The sequence below is a fragment of the Lampris incognitus genome, chromosome 8 (genome assembly GCF_029633865.1).
Source record: "Lampris incognitus isolate fLamInc1 chromosome 8, fLamInc1.hap2, whole genome shotgun sequence".
Taxonomy (NCBI): Eukaryota; Metazoa; Chordata; class Actinopteri; order Lampriformes; family Lampridae; genus Lampris; species Lampris incognitus.
The window spans coordinates 30321140-30336698 of NC_079218.1; the positions used below are offsets into that span (position 1 = coordinate 30321140).

The window sequence follows — 15559 nt, forward strand, 5'->3', positions numbered from 1 at the left end:
GCATTGGTTTTATGTTAGTACGTTTGACATTTTTGCACAGCTATATGTCCCTATTTATTCAATTTAAAATGCACTCTTCAGTTGTGTTGTAGAAAAAAATGTTAGGCAGAAAGTATATAAAAGAATAATACGGTGTTATATACATAATTTGGGAAGCTCAAATTGAATAATTTTGGGTCCCCCCCCCCCGTTTTCTCCCCAATTTTACCCGGCCAATTACCCCACTCTTTCAAGCTGTCCAGGTCGCTGCTCCACCCCCTCTGCCAATCCGGGGAGGGCTGCAGACTACCACATGCCTCCTCCAATACATGTGGTGTCACCAGCCACTTCTTTTCACCTGACAGTGAGGAGTTTCACCAGGGGGACGTAGCACGTGGGAGGATCACGCTATTCCCCCCAGTTCACCCCTCCCCCCAAACAGGTGCCCTGACCGACCAAGACATATACCCACATCTGGCTTCCCACCCACAGACATGGCCATTTGTGTCTGTAGGGATGCCCGACCAAACCGGAGATAACACAGGGATTCGAACCGCTGAGCCCCATGTTGGTAGAAAACGGAATAGACCGCTACGCTACCTGGACACCCCAAATTGAGTATATTGAAAAAATAAATTGCTCCGGGTAGCATAGTGCTCTATTCCGTTGCCTACCGACATGGGGATCGCTGGTTCAAATCCTAGTGTTACCTCTAGCTTGGTTGGGGGTACCTACAGACACAATTGGCCGTGTCTGTGGGTGGGAAGCCGGATGTGGGTATGTGTCCTGGTCGCTGCACTAGCGCCTCCTCTGATCGTTCGGGGGGGGGGGGGGTAACTGGGGGGAATAGCATGATCTTCCCATGCGCTACATCCCCCTGGCGAAACACCTCACTTTCAGTTGAAAAGAAGCAGCTGGCGACTCCACGTGTATCGGAGGAGGCATCTGGTAGTCTGCAGCCCTCCCCAGATTGGCAGAAGGGGTGCAGCAGCGACCGGGACGGCTCGGAAAAGTGGGGTAATTGGTGAGATAAAATCGGGGAGAAAAAGAGGGGGAAACAAAAACCATAAATAAATAAATAAATTGCTCGACCTCCTGTAGCTCTCCCCACTCCTGGCAAGCAGAGATGACATGATGAGGATTCATCTGTCAGTAGATTAGAGGCAAAATTATTTAAATAGATAATATGTCAGGTTGTCTGTCAGTAAAAAAATATTCGCCATTTTTCATCTCACCAAGAATGTATGACACACAATGAGATGCTGTACTCTGTAATCACAGCCTAAACCAATTCTCAATGACAAAGCTACTGATTTATTTGCTTTCAAATAGACGTGTTTCAGTCAGTGTGACACCCTGAAACGCTACGGCAGGAAAACAGATAGGTCTGTAGACTGTTTATTATTATTCGGTTATTTTTTTTTTCTCTGAACCTCAAGTTAAAGCGCTCTGTATGAAGGTGAACTTTCGTTGTGTATTCATATTCCAAATTTAATTGGAGACAGAGTCACGGCATCAAACATGGAGCTGCTGCCCAAACAGGTCACAGAGTTCACTGTTTATTACAGAATACATATAAATGAGTTTTTTTTTTTTTACAATCTTTTGATGTAAAAAAAAAATTATTTGACTTGTTTCTTTGTGCACTTGTACCGGGTGTTGATGGCAATAAGGGATCTAAAATGCAAACTAGTAAATAAAAAATTAAATTAGTCCATATGGAGAAAAAAAAACTCCCTCTGAATTGTGTAGGTACTAGAATGGGGTTTAGGATCTCTTCTAAAACCCTGCTTCTTTTCTTTGTACGTCACTTGAAAGTGGTGCTAATGAAAAATAGAAACCTTATCCATAATAAAATGTCAAGTATTTCATAACCATAACACCTAGAGTTGCAAAATAATTATAAGAAAAATAGGCGACAAATAAAGATTATTCTTTTGTAAACCACATTAGGGAATATAGGGCCTCAGTTGACAAGAGCAGATCATTACAGACTGGATCCTCCAGGTTCTACACATCCAAATATATTTTCCCCAAAATGTGTTTTTTTAAGAGAAAAACAGTCAACAAGTTGAAAAATAAGCCAGCTTTGTCATGTCAGTCATACCACTGTCTGTCTGTGGATGTCTAACTGTTGGTCTCTTAATCTGTCTCTCTGTCTGTCTTGTCTCTCTTTCTCCCTTGTGTGTCTTCGTTTATGTCTGTCTGTCTGTCTTTGTCTGTCTGTGTTTACGTGTCTGTCTGTCTGTGTCTGCCTGTTCTGTCATGTCCGCCTGTTAACCTGTTTGCTTGTCAGACTGCCTTTTTATGCCTGTCGATGTGTGTCATCACCAGAGAATTAAAAATGTTATTAATGTCTGTGGTGACTGCTCTGACTCACCCATTTATTTTTCTCTTTATCTATTCTCTCCCTATGTGCTCTGTCTGTTCTGTCTGTCTCTTGCTAATTTGATTCGAACAACTCTTTTGTTTGTTTGTTTGTCTGTTCTGGAGTGGGGGAGTGTTGATAACACATTACCAACATTGTCCCCATGAATTTGTTTAGCATTTTAAGTGCCTGCTGTAGGTTTCCATATTGCTGCTATTGGCTACACATTTGCTATTGGCTACACACGTAGTGGACTGTTCCGTTGCCTACCAACATGGGGCTGACCAGTTCGAGTCCCTGTGTTACCTCCGGCTTGGTTGGGCGTCCCTACAGACACAATTGGCCATGTCTGCGGGTGGGAAGCCGGATGTGGGTATGTGTCCTGGTCACTGCACTAGCGCCTCCTCTGGTCAGTCGGGGCACCTGTTCAGGGGGAGGGGGAACTTGGGGGGAATAGCGTGATCCTCCCACAGCTACGTCCCCCCGGCAAAACTCCTCACTGTCAGGTGAAAAGAAACAGCTGGTGACTCCACATGTATCGGAGGAGACATGTGGTAGTCTGCAGCAACCGGGACGGCTCGGAAGATTGTGGTAATTGGCAAAATACAATTGGGGGAAAAAAAGGGGAGGGGGGTCATATCCTTCAAATGTACCTTCACACCGACATTCTGATTTGGGAGTTGAATGAGTTCACTGGGCTCAGGAAACTGGCTTAAGCCAGAAACCTACATGTAGTACTGGCCTACTATTATTTAAATTGGAAACCTAAAGAAAAGAAACCAACAAATCTAGATCTTACTTCCACACAACAGCAGCATTGTGAAAACATTAAGATGTCTGCTGTCTCCTCCTTAATGCCTCGGTTTTGTTTTTGTTTTTTTACATGGTGCCTAAAATTAAACCATCTTGTGCTAAACCTTTCCGCTCTACACAGCCATGCTATAGTCAGTCCAGAGTCAGAGAGAAGTAGAAATCACACCAAAGACAATACTGGCCCAATTTAGGAGACTTGTTCTCCATGGGGGTTTTGTTCATAAAATCTAAGGTTGTTTAATTTAGTATCTATCTGTTTTTCGTTGCGCGGATGTAAAGTCCTCAGTGTGACTTAGGGCTACACAAATAAACTTGGCTTGGCACTTATAGTTATCAGTAAACCACAGTATTTGTTAATGTGTAAACAACCTTGTGTCTAACATAAAATCACTGATGTTACATAGCACTAGTACAGTACTGGGACAATAGACAGAGCTTTTAAAAAGTAAAAGGGTAACTTCTACTTCTGTCTAATTCTGGATTGATTCGCATCGTTAACATTTCCACTAAACATTTTCAACTGCTAACTTTACTGCTACTACCAATGTTCCCTCTGCCACTCTTTAACATTTATCTTTCCCTGCTGGTTAATTTATTAGTAATATCACTGTTGTTTTTACTGTAACAAACATGGTGATAGCTGTGCTTCATCAGTGCATTAACTGAAGAGTTTGGTCCCAAATGAGGTGCAGTGCTTGATAAATAAAAATAATCTTATAATCGTTTAAAAATGAATTCATAGCATTTTGTAACAAAACTCTACAATTAATGTTGCAAACACCATATTAGTGCTATTGTTGTCAGTAGTAGCTGAACCATGGCTTTGAAATCATTTGCATTATTATTTTGACTACGGCTTTATTTCTTGCCATTAGCAAAGAAATGTCCCTGATTTTATCTCCTTTTTAAATGCATCTTAAAGCTTTACTTTCACCTAAAGGAGAACAACAGTCAAATTTAGGGCATAACATTTTCTTCACGGACAACCTAGGTGTTAATTCAAGCATTAAGACACAGTGACTGACGTAACTGCAAAAAAACACAAGAGCATAGTAACTTTCCACAAGGTGACAGCAGCATGACAGCTAAATGTTTGATTCTTAATGGACTATAAGTGGTATCATATCACAGAGGGATTTTAATTTCCCCAAATCTGAGTGTTGTTCCTCTTATATATCTGTGCTCATTACATTTTATACCATCCACAATGTCCTATGTTGATCAATATGGCTGTCATTCTTATATATGCTATATATATATATATATATATATATATATATATATATATATATACATACATACACCAGCCAAAAAATTTAAACTACCTGCCTAATATTGTGCAAGTCCCCCCCCGTCTGGTCCGATCCCACAGTACAGCAACTGTAGCTCGAATTGCTGAAAAAGTTAATATTGGCTATGATAGACAGTGTCAGAACACACAGTGCATCGCAGCTTGCTGCATATGGGACTGCATAATCGCAGACCGGTCAGAGTACCCATGATGACCCCTGTCCACTGTTGAAAGCATCTACAATGGGCATGTGAGAGTCAGAACTGGACCATGGAGCAATGGAAGAAGGTGGCCTGGTCTGATTAATCACATTTTCTTTTATATCATGTCGACAGCCGAGTGCATATGCATTGTTTTACTGGGGAAGTGATGGCACCAGGATGCACTATGGGAAGGCAACAAGCCAGCGGAGACAGTGTGATGGTTTGGGCAATGTTCTGCTGGGAAACCTTGGGTCTTGGCATTCATGTGGATGCCAACTTTACCACCGGAGGTTGAGGGTTCAAACCCCGGTTGGGATGAGTCTCCAGTAAGAGTCCGTAGCTTAGACTCCTAATGCTATACAAGTCAACTACCTCTCAGATGTATGTTACCTTACACGTACCACCTACCTAAACATTGTTGCAGACCAGGTACACCCCTTCATGGCAATGGTATTCCATGATGGCAGTGACCTCTTTCAGCAGGATAATGCACCCTGACACACTGCAGAAATTGTTCAGGAATGGTTTGAGGAACATGACAAAGAGTTCAAGGTATTGCCTTGGCCCCCAAATTCCCCAGATCTCAATCTGATTGAACATCTGTGGAATGTGCTAGCACTACAAGTCCCATCCATGGAGGTCCCAACTCACAACTTTCAGGACTTAAAGTTAAAGTTTTGGTGCCAGATACCAGAGGTATCTTCAGAGGTCTTGTGGAGTCCATGCTTCAGTGGGTAAGAGCTGTTTTGATGGCACGAGGGTAACCTACACAATATTAGGCAAGTGGTTTTAATTTTTTGGCTGATTGGTGTATATATACATGGTTAATGTAGTAATGCTATCCTCTCCATGCTCTTTAATGCAAGCTAAAATGTACCATTTAACACCCAGTTGAATAACTTAACAATTTTCTTGTCATCACTAGATGCATATAATAATGTTTTCTGGTCATTAACATCTAGTTCCCTTCTATCCCTTATTGTTATTATGGTTCCCATAGAAACCCTGTTAACTTGGCAGTGTTAAAACTGAACGAGCAGGGCCTGTTGGACAAATTGAAAAACAGATGGTGGTATGACAAGGGAGAGTGCGGCACCGGGGGAGGGGACTCCAAGGTCAGAGCACCGGAACCCCTAGCATCGGGTAACGCCGGGCAACGGCTAACGGGGGTAACCGGCAACGACCATTGACTTTAGAAATCAAGCAAACAATCCGGATGTTAACATTGTTAATGCTGCTGAGAGTGCACATCATGATTCACTCCAGGTTTTTGGAAAATATCATGGTCTGGCCTTCCAAGCGATCCCCCCCCGTATGCCCTTTGGACTATGTGGTAGAAGTTAGAAATGTTCAAATGGGCTATAGTCAGCGACGTGGATCAACTCACCATTTTGAACAGCTTTCCAATGCGTCTATTTCTTAGCATCTATTTTGTCTGGCCGGCAACCCTTCATCATCAACATAACACGATACATGAATTTGAAATAATCTCCTCCCCCTTTTGCCAGAAAATACAGTTAAGTAATGTTTCTGGTCATGCCCAATAGTCTTCAGTCAACAGGATGTTCCGGATTGTTTCCAGCTCTTGCCGGTTACCCAAAGTGATATAGTAATACACATCTCGCGCGTAGGGAGTCAGGCCAAACCAAGCTAGATGGAGTATTAATGCATATCACTTTTAAACTTGAGTTTCCAGAACATATTTCTGTGTGATCGTACCTGTTTTGTTTGTTTTATTTTATTTTTTTCATGTTTATTTCCTTTTCTTGTTAAGATGTTCCCTGTAGTGTACTACAGCGTCGGTACTGCTAACACCAGTTTTGCTAATGTCTGCTGCTGTAGCCACCACAGTTGAACCAATAACATAAGATAACATGAATGTCGATAATGTTATTTATGTTATTCCCCCCAACCCCTTCCCGCCTCCCATGGTTTTTTGAAGAATCCCAGTAAACCTAGCAGTACTGAAGCTCAATGAACAAGCCGTCTTAGACAAGTTGAAAAACAAGTGGTGGTATGACAAAGGGGAGTGTGGCAGCAAGGACTCCGTCAGAAAGGTCAGTTCTCAAGGTCCTTCGGCCTGGTGCCAAAGGTCAATGTGTTGGTTTGGTGCCCCTCTCCCAATGCCCCAACTCACTCACCCCAATGCCCAAACCCAAACCGCCCTTCCAAAACCTCAGCAGCCACACTCTGAAAAGAAAAAGCAAAAAAAAGATTCCTCAGTCTGTTTTTGGCGCTGTGTTGAATCTCTGTTCTTTTTCCTTGCTTTTAAGTACTTGGTATCACTCAATGGAACAACAAATGTTTAAGTTTACATTTCTAGTTCTGTATATCTCTGTCTACCACCTTGATATTTTCTGTGCAAATATCTGAACGTTAGACCCTGAAGGCATTCAACACAGCAACAAAAGTAACTACAGGTTAGTAAAGAGACAGTCTCATAATGTACCAAAAGAGCTTCTCTATAACTTGGATCAGAGAAGCTCTTTTGGTCTGTTTGGTGCACTGGGGATCATTTTGTTTTTAAAGTGTTGCTGCCCAGGTTGCTCTTACCCACTGCTCATCAGCTGACCAATCAGAAAAGCTGGAGGTTGGATCAGTGACATCAGTAAAGCTGACAGGCTACCATCACATGAAATCCTCATCAACTCCCAGCTTTGAGACCCACTCAGATTTATCAGAACCTGGTTTCTGTGAAACCTGTCAAAAAAAAAAAAACCAATGTTGCAGTTTAGAAAGCAGATGGACCAAAAATGGAAATCTCAGCCAGGATTTGTCTGCACTGAAAAACAGCTGACTGCCTGGAGATAAGAGGGTTTTGTGCTGGTAGACTGTCACTCTTTGCGATGTTGTTGAGCCTTCTTTTATTTTTCCAGAATTTTTCTAAGCTCAGAGCCCCTGAAAACTCTTTCAGGAACTTCACTGGTACCAGCCATAGACAGAGTACCAAATCCAGTGGGAAATAGGACTTTTAAACAAATTTAGTTTTCCAGTTTGGTGCTGAAGAGGTCTCTCGCCATATTAATTGCCAGTAGTGGCAACAAACAGAATCTGGCTTTAAACACAATGTGTCTATTCAATGCTACATAATTTTTAGTAGCAGTTTATGTTCTAGTTCCTGTATTCATTCTCTCTCTCTCTCTCTCTCTCTCTCTCTCTCTCTCTCTCTCTCTCTGTGATTTATTCCAACCTCATATCCCTCACTCTGTTCTCTTCTGTGGAGTATGTGTGTGTGTGTGTGTGTGTATTTTGCCTTTGTGTCTCTTATGCATCCCCCACCTCTCCCCCCCCCTCTCTGTGCCCTGTCCATGGCTGTAACCAGTTCATAAATGACACTCTGGGCCCCGCCCACTGTTCCAAACAGACAGCCCCTTTTTGTCCTTCTGTCCAATCTGTCACGTAACCTTACAATCATGTGACGACACTGACAAAAACCGTGTGACTGATGAATAGGATATAGTGAGGAGATAAATCTATCTTAATATCAGACTGAAATGAGATTTTAATAACGATTCAATTTAAAGTGGCAGGATGAAGCTTTCCACTGGTTCTCAACCCAGTCCTCAGAGACCCCCCCTTTACTGCTGGTTTTCTGTTCCACGGGGTAGTTAATTACACTCCTCTGTTGTGATTAGATGGCTGGAATACCTCATACAGAAGGTGAGTGTAATTAACTACTTGGTAGAATAGAAAACCAGCAGTACTGGGGATCCCTGAGGACTGTGTTGAGAACCACTGCAATTACTATATTTTGCTAGTTGACTTGCTTCAATGCTTCTCTCTGGTTGGTCCACCAGAGAGGAAGTTCCACCTTATCCTCTCTAGTGGGCCAATCACTGCTCGCTAGCTAAATATATACCCATGACATATTGTGTTAATATACTATCTTTGTTGGACTAAGCAGAGCTTCTCTCTGGTTGGTCCACCAGAGAGGACATTCTGCCTCTCCTCTCTGGTGGACCAACCACCGCTGACTGAAGTAACAGATCAGTTCCTATCGCGGTTAATATGCACAGCTTGAAGTTTTTTCATGGAAAGTGTCATAATGACACTGTTTTTTTTTTAAATACAAATGCTCTTAGAAGCAACGGCTTTCATGGATTGAGAGTGAGCTGAATCATTATTGTTTTAACATAGTCAATGACAGATGGTGACGAAATTAATTTATATGAAAAGGTTTGAGATCATCACTTTAAGACACAGTGGTATGAATAATTTAGTCTTGTTTGTACAATAAACATTATCTAATCTCTAATTCTAGGAATTTGACTACACACACATGCCGTTTTCCAGCCCCATGCCATTTCATATTCACTTGACTCTACACAGTTGCACCTTGGACCTAAGGAGATGTTCTTTTACAAGTTTAGTCTTTAACTACTTAACCAATGACATAAGTGACCTGTCTTACTGAAAAGCACCTTAGCAGTTGATGGAGGAGAAATTAGAAGAAGAGGGAGGTGCTTACTCTCCCAGTCAATCTAAGGATTTAAACCAGCAATCCAAGCAACCATAACCTTGTTAATGGCACTCAACACATGGATTTTCTACACTTGCACATAGCAAATTGGAAACATATTTCTTCAAGTGTTCATGTTTTTTCCACTTGTATTTCAGTCTGATGTTAAGCTGTCTGTTAGTAGATTTTAAAAGTAATTGATTGGCTAAGGAGTGCGTGACAGTTTGGAAAGAAATTTTGAAAGAAAGCGTTGATGAATCTCCATCTTCACAACAGCACATCCTGCTCAACGGGTCCCACCCACTTCCAGTGTTATTTCTTCCTGTCCATTCTTTTTGCAGGATGCATGCTATTGGATAGGAAAGCTAAGACACACCTGCTGAAGCCAAGTGATTCATATCATAGCTAAGCACACAACTTCTACTGCGATTTTATTAATAATAAGATGTTTCCAAACAGTCAAGGTATTTTTCAGCAAAAATAGCTATCAACATTTAAGATAGTGAATGGTATTATCCATTAGTGATGATATATAATAGAATAAAATCAATGAAATTAAATCGCTCATTGCAAAAGTCTTTCAGTGAAACATGGAAACTGAGGAAAAAAACCAGAAATATTGAGAATTTAGACTATTTTTCTTTAATTTAAGTAATTTTAATGGTCAACATAAATTCCCTTCCGTGCTGAATCTAGTATTTCTCTCTAACTGCCTCAGTCTGCATGACACTGCATGTGATACACTAGTCTGGATACAAGGGCAACTTTTTGTGGGAACATAAATGGGCAATTTCACCAATGCGGGGATGGTTGATTTGGAAATTGAGAACCAAAACGTTTTGATAAGACAGAGGACTGTAAAGAATAAAATAACAAAAGAAAACATCCCAACCCCAGGCAAAATTCCCCATCTATTTTGCATCAAAATATTTGCCATATAGCATGAACTTTTAAGGCTAAGACAATATAGTTAGAGAGAAGGGTGTCAGTAAAAATTGTTACTCATAAAGTGACTACTAAAGACTCAATTAATGTGAATTAGCCCACAGAAACTTGCTGCGAAAGCATATCTTGAGAAGAACTAGTTTGAACTGAACCGATGTATTGATTTTATGGCCATCTGCTCAGCAACTGGTTGCCTCTTACTCTGCTTCTCTGTGCCAACAGGACAAGACGAGCGCGCTGAGCCTCAGCAATGTGGCAGGAGTTTTCTACATTTTGATTGGTGGGCTAGGCTTGGCCATGCTTGTAGCGTTAGTGGAGTTCTGCTACAAGTCCCGCATTGAGTCTCGAAGAATGAAGGTGAGCCTGCACAGATAGCTGCCCTTTTTTTTTTGAGGGGGGGGGGGCTTCTCCCTTTTTTTCCCTCAATTGTATCCGGCCAATTACCTCACTCTTCTGAGCCATTCCAGTTGCTGCTCCACCTCCTCTGCTGATCCGGGGAGGGCTGCAGACTACCACATGCCTCCTCTGATACATGTGGAGTCACCAGCTGCTTATTTTCACCTGACAGTGAGGAGTTTTGCCAGGGGGACGTAGTGTGTGGGAGGGTCACGCAATTCCCCCCAGTTCCTCCTCCCCCCTGAACAGGCGCCCCGGCCGACCAGAGGAGGCGCTAGTGCTGCGACCAAGACACATACCCACATCCGGCTTCCCACCTGCAGACAGGGCCAATTATGTCTGGGACCCCTGACCAAGCCGGATGTAACACGAGGATTCGAAGCGGCGATTCTCGTGTTGGTAGGCAACAGACCAGACCGCTATGCTACCCAGGCACCCCAGATAGCAGCCCTTTGTTCTGTAAATGGCTGTCTACCTGCTTAATTGTGTCACCAAAATATCTAAGGTCCAACTTTTGTCTCTCCCTGTGAAATTGTGCATAGACTCCAGGAGACAAGCATTTATAGTTTAGTGGAAAGGTTTAGTCCAGTGGTTTAAAACATGGCTCACAGGAGCTGCAAAATCATTCCCTCAGTTTCTACAGACGTGAGTCTTTGTCATGCCAAGCATCCCCAAAAAGAGCTCAAGATATTGGTTAGTCATAGATAACAATAACAGTATAATACAGCAGTGTATTTCCTCTTGTAGCTTACTTTAAATGTTTCCTTCCATGTTATCTCAGTGTGATCATTAATAGACTGATGTAATATAGTCTCCACGTTGTTGCCCCTCCTCTACAACTAGTCAGTCATTTGTTTACTCATTCCCTATACCCACCTGAAACCAAATCAGGGTTGTGGAGAGCTGGAGTCCATCTGGCTAGGCATTGGGCAAAAGGCAGGGAACACCCCAGACAAGGGATTAACATAGGGGCAACACAATCATTTGCACATTATTTACACCCATTGGCAATTAATAATCTCCTCTGCACCTAGCATGCATCTTTGGACCATTAAAAGAAAACTCACACAAACAGTTAGGGCAAACACTCCTAAGAAAAGAGATGATGGTGTACTTGTAATAGCAAACCTCACCGAAATCAAAACTCAGCTGAACACGTCACCAAATTAATGCATGTGTAATTTTGAAGTTTTATAATGCTGATTTGCCAGAACTCCACCACAGAGCGATACATGAAGTTTAATACCATTTTACTATCTTTATAATCTGTCTTTGATTGGTAGCAAAGGTGCAAATATCCTTAAAAAAAAATCTGAGTAGGTCTGGCCTCGCAATGGTTCATTTTGAAGAGCTGACTGTGGGATGTTAGCATAGAGATGCTAAAAGAGCTAATTAAATGGAAAAGGAAAACTGCAAGGTGACAACTATTATATGACAGGTATGTGATAGGAGACGTTAAAGTTGATAGTCGCAGGATTTTTCTTTTTTTGGACAGCAAGCCACAGTTCACCACATAGGTTAAAATCAGCAAAATTATTTTATTTTATTTTTTGCTGCAAATGTGTTCCTTTTCTGTACGATCCAAGCAAATTTCTGCAGCAACTATCCTGCCGGTTTAAGCGACAAGCATGGAACAGAATTATAGAGCCAACATAGCTTCCAGTCGAAACTGCTACAGCTTAGATGTATGTTTCCAACTCTGATCTTTAGCTTTAGGATTGATTTTATTTACACTATCTGATGAAATAGACCATCGGTCGCCTTATTACACTTTGTGGCTGTTTACACCAAGACGCCTGCTCAAAGCAACAAACAAGTCATTAGAAATATTTTTCCCCTACGGCAACATCACAACCATCAAACTAGAACTTAAAACTTAAAAATAAAAAATCTTCAGGACTTTATTATTCTCTTCACATGACTTCAACAACAAAGCAAGGCCTTGAAAGTCCTTGCCAAAGGCCGTTTTCTGACACCGCTTGTCTGGAGAATTACGTCACGTTCTGTAGCGTGAAACTGGAGAGATCTGCTCTTTATGCTGTGCATGTTCCAGAGGAAGTAACCAGTTCCACACATCACAAAAACATGGGCAGGAACAATAAATGATCATTTCAGTAAGACTGATTGTTAATAAAAAGTTTAATCAAAATCATTATAAATTTAGTAAGTTCTAAATGTAATTCTAACTGTTATGCTTAGTTGCAAAAAATAGTGATTCAGCACATTTCTGCTCTGTTTTCGTAACAAGAATTGGTTGTCTTTTGACATTTTTACTGGTCGTTTCTCTGCTGGCCAGAGGCTGTGTCAAGTTTGAGAATGGCTGAGATAAGGGAGAGAGCGAGAGACGATATGGAGAAAGGCAGAGATGAGGAGAGAAAGACAGAAAGAGAGGGAGTTAGACAAGTTCACTTAGAGGTGGAATAGATCTAAAAAGAATGAGTGGGATTAGAAGCAACTGTGTTGAAGAGAGAGAGAGAAAGATCAATGAATAGATGGACAGATGGTAAGAGAGGCAGAAAAAGAAAGATGAGGCATACAGAGTGCAAGAGAGACATGAGGAAACAGAAAGAAGATAAACAGTAAGAAAGACAACAAAGAACAGACAAAAGCATTGTCAAAGAGACAAAGTTAGACAGACAGGCAGATGAGGAGGGAGAGGCAGAGGGAGAGACAGAAAGACAGAGAATTGCATTGCTATTTGAAGCATGTAAACATCACATCTATCCCACAGTAACCACGAGGAGCTGTTGAGGGATATATTGCTAATATCCAGGATGCTGAGGCATGTAAACATCATGGGCTCTGTTTTGATGCTAGCACAGAAGAGATGCAAACTTAGTCCATGGCACAGATGCGGGTGCGACGAGTTCTTCTTTCTGCAGTAGTCCAGGTGCAGAACATCTATGTATATCCAAATGTGTTTTAATGGATGTAAGCCTACACATTTTAACCCACTGAAATACATAATTAAGCCAATAGCAACAACTAACTGAATGTGACATTCTCAATAAGTTTATCAGAAATAAAATGTTTATGTGGCTGTTGAATTTGATGCTAATGAAATACAGTTTGCACTCATTGTGACACGTGGAAAATTCAACCTAGTTTGACAAAGTGGATGTCTGTCTGATCCAGACAGATTTAGCCATTACTACAGACTGTCTGCACCAGAGCCTGACATCTGGCATGGGAGTCAATATACAATCAATCTCAGGAGTGGAACAGGAAAGGAAATTTTGCCTACCAAGTCACAGGATCGAGACTTTCAAAATCCACCCCGTGTCAGATAGACTAAACTACTGAGTCCATTGTCGATCTCTGTAAGCTTGTGCATGATGTGACAATGCTGAAGACAGTGTTTAAATTAATTCAGCCAGGCTGTTGAATCATTATCTTCTTGTGTGCTGCTTCAAATTATGCAGATTTATTTTTGCCACAATCTATAGGAATGGAGTGAAAAAAAAGGCGGTGCTACAGGGGAAAGAATTTACTGCCTGCCAGATTTCATTCATCCAAGTTAACCAAGGAGGAAGGCAGGGCTGTTCTAATAGACTTCCCTCTTCCTCCATCAGGAAATTGACAATACACTGCGCCACAGTGCATTTAAAGGGTGGGAGAGGAGCTGATTTGATTGGTCAAGACAAAGCCTGCCCCAACTCAACTTACTCAATGTATTCTTCCTAATCTGACCCTTTTATCAACTGTGCTGCAGCCAGGGCTGCACCTGTCTCAGGTCACCAGATTACCAAAATTGTATTGACGGCCATCATTTGCACCCAGTTTCCCTAAAATAGAGCCCCTTATCTCTGCTGCTGCTGGTTAAATTCTGTCTTGAAGGCAATGCTCATTAATTCTGTTTACTCTTGTATGAGAGGATATTCACGATCAGGATATGAATTTGAATAGGAGGTAGGACTGAGATATGAGCCAGAATCCCGATTACTGTGTTTATGTAAACTTATGCAGGAAACACATCTGTGTGTCACATGAAAAATGATATTCAAGGTTTGATCTGTTTGGTTTGCTTTATCAATAATTAAAACTTCTTTTAACCCCTCCCTCTTTTGGATTTTTTTTAAAATTGAAAAGTATATATTGTTAGTATTATTAGTACTTTTATTGTCAATTAATTTCCAGTCAATCTCTTGCTTATCAGATGATCAGAAACCCTAAAGTTTAGATGATATAACATATCACCCTCCTCCTCTCTCTCTCTCTCTCTCTCTCTCTCATCTCTCCTCGTCTCTAGGAGCTAATTGATGCCGCAATGATGAGCACCAGCCTTAGCAGGGTGCCGGGGGGAGGCGCAGTGGGGGTTGGGAGTGGAGGAGGTGCTGCAGCTTTGGGAGGGGAGAATGGTCGGGTGGTGGCTCACGACTTTCCAAAGCCAGGACCCCAGACCATGCCTTGCATGAGCCAAGCAGCTGGGCTGGGGCTCAGCTCCACCGGTATGTGATCAGAATAGAGCCCCAACCCCATAGGATGGATCGAGCCCGAGACCCCTGTCTGTCTGTCTTTCCACCTGCCTGTCTGCCTGGATCTTGCTGCAGAGAAAGAGAGAGAGAGAAAGAAGGTGATAGAGGACAGTCGAGAGAGAGAGAGAGAAGCGGAAAGAGAGTGCTTATGATAGAGGGAAATGGTGAATGGCAGAATGACAGACAGACAGACAGATGGGGAGACGGGGGGTCTGTTTATGAAGTTACTAAAGTGAAGCACAGTGATATTTCCTGCTCAGTGTCACTGCACTGAATAGCTGAACAATGGGGTCTCACAGAAACCCGGCAGAACTGAACAGAACTGGGTGGCGAAGAGATGATTCAAACTAAACTGCAACAACAAGCTGCTGTGAACTCCTGGGCTTTAATGAACTACACTTTTTTTCTACAAGCGCTGTTTTAATGACTACAGTACGTTTCTCTGCAATAAAAAAGAGCCCTGGGAGAGGAAGGATCAACTTTTAACCTTGTAATCGTAACAACAAACTGTTTACACTCTCCTTCTCTTGTCATCTTTCAGTACTTCACTACGCGCCGTACTTCTCTGTTCTTCTTTATTTTTGGGTTTTTCTTTTCTTTTCTTTTTTAGGATGCAATAGAGATACATCT

General features: G+C 41.9%; 1 protein-coding gene across 4 annotated transcripts in view; it reads left to right on the forward strand.

The window, feature by feature from the left end:
* Nucleotides 1-14941, forward strand: part of LOC130116794 (glutamate receptor 1-like) — a 134023-nt gene extending 119082 nt beyond the window's left edge. For 2 of the 4 annotated variants that reach the window (XM_056284849.1, XM_056284850.1), the window contains 4 exons: nucleotides 5655-5769; nucleotides 10281-10415; nucleotides 10559-10576; nucleotides 14704-14941. In XM_056284849.1, the coding sequence (XP_056140824.1) occupies nucleotides 5655-5769; nucleotides 10281-10415; nucleotides 10559-10576; nucleotides 14704-14910 (475 nt within the window). In that variant the 3' untranslated portion in view covers nucleotides 14911-14941. Of the gene's footprint in view, nucleotides 1-5654; nucleotides 5770-6596; nucleotides 6712-10280; nucleotides 10416-10558; nucleotides 10577-14703 lie in introns of all 4 variants that reach the window. The other 2 variants (XM_056284848.1, XM_056284847.1) reach the window with 2 other exon arrangements.
* The last annotated feature ends 618 nt before the right edge of the window (nucleotides 14942-15559 follow it).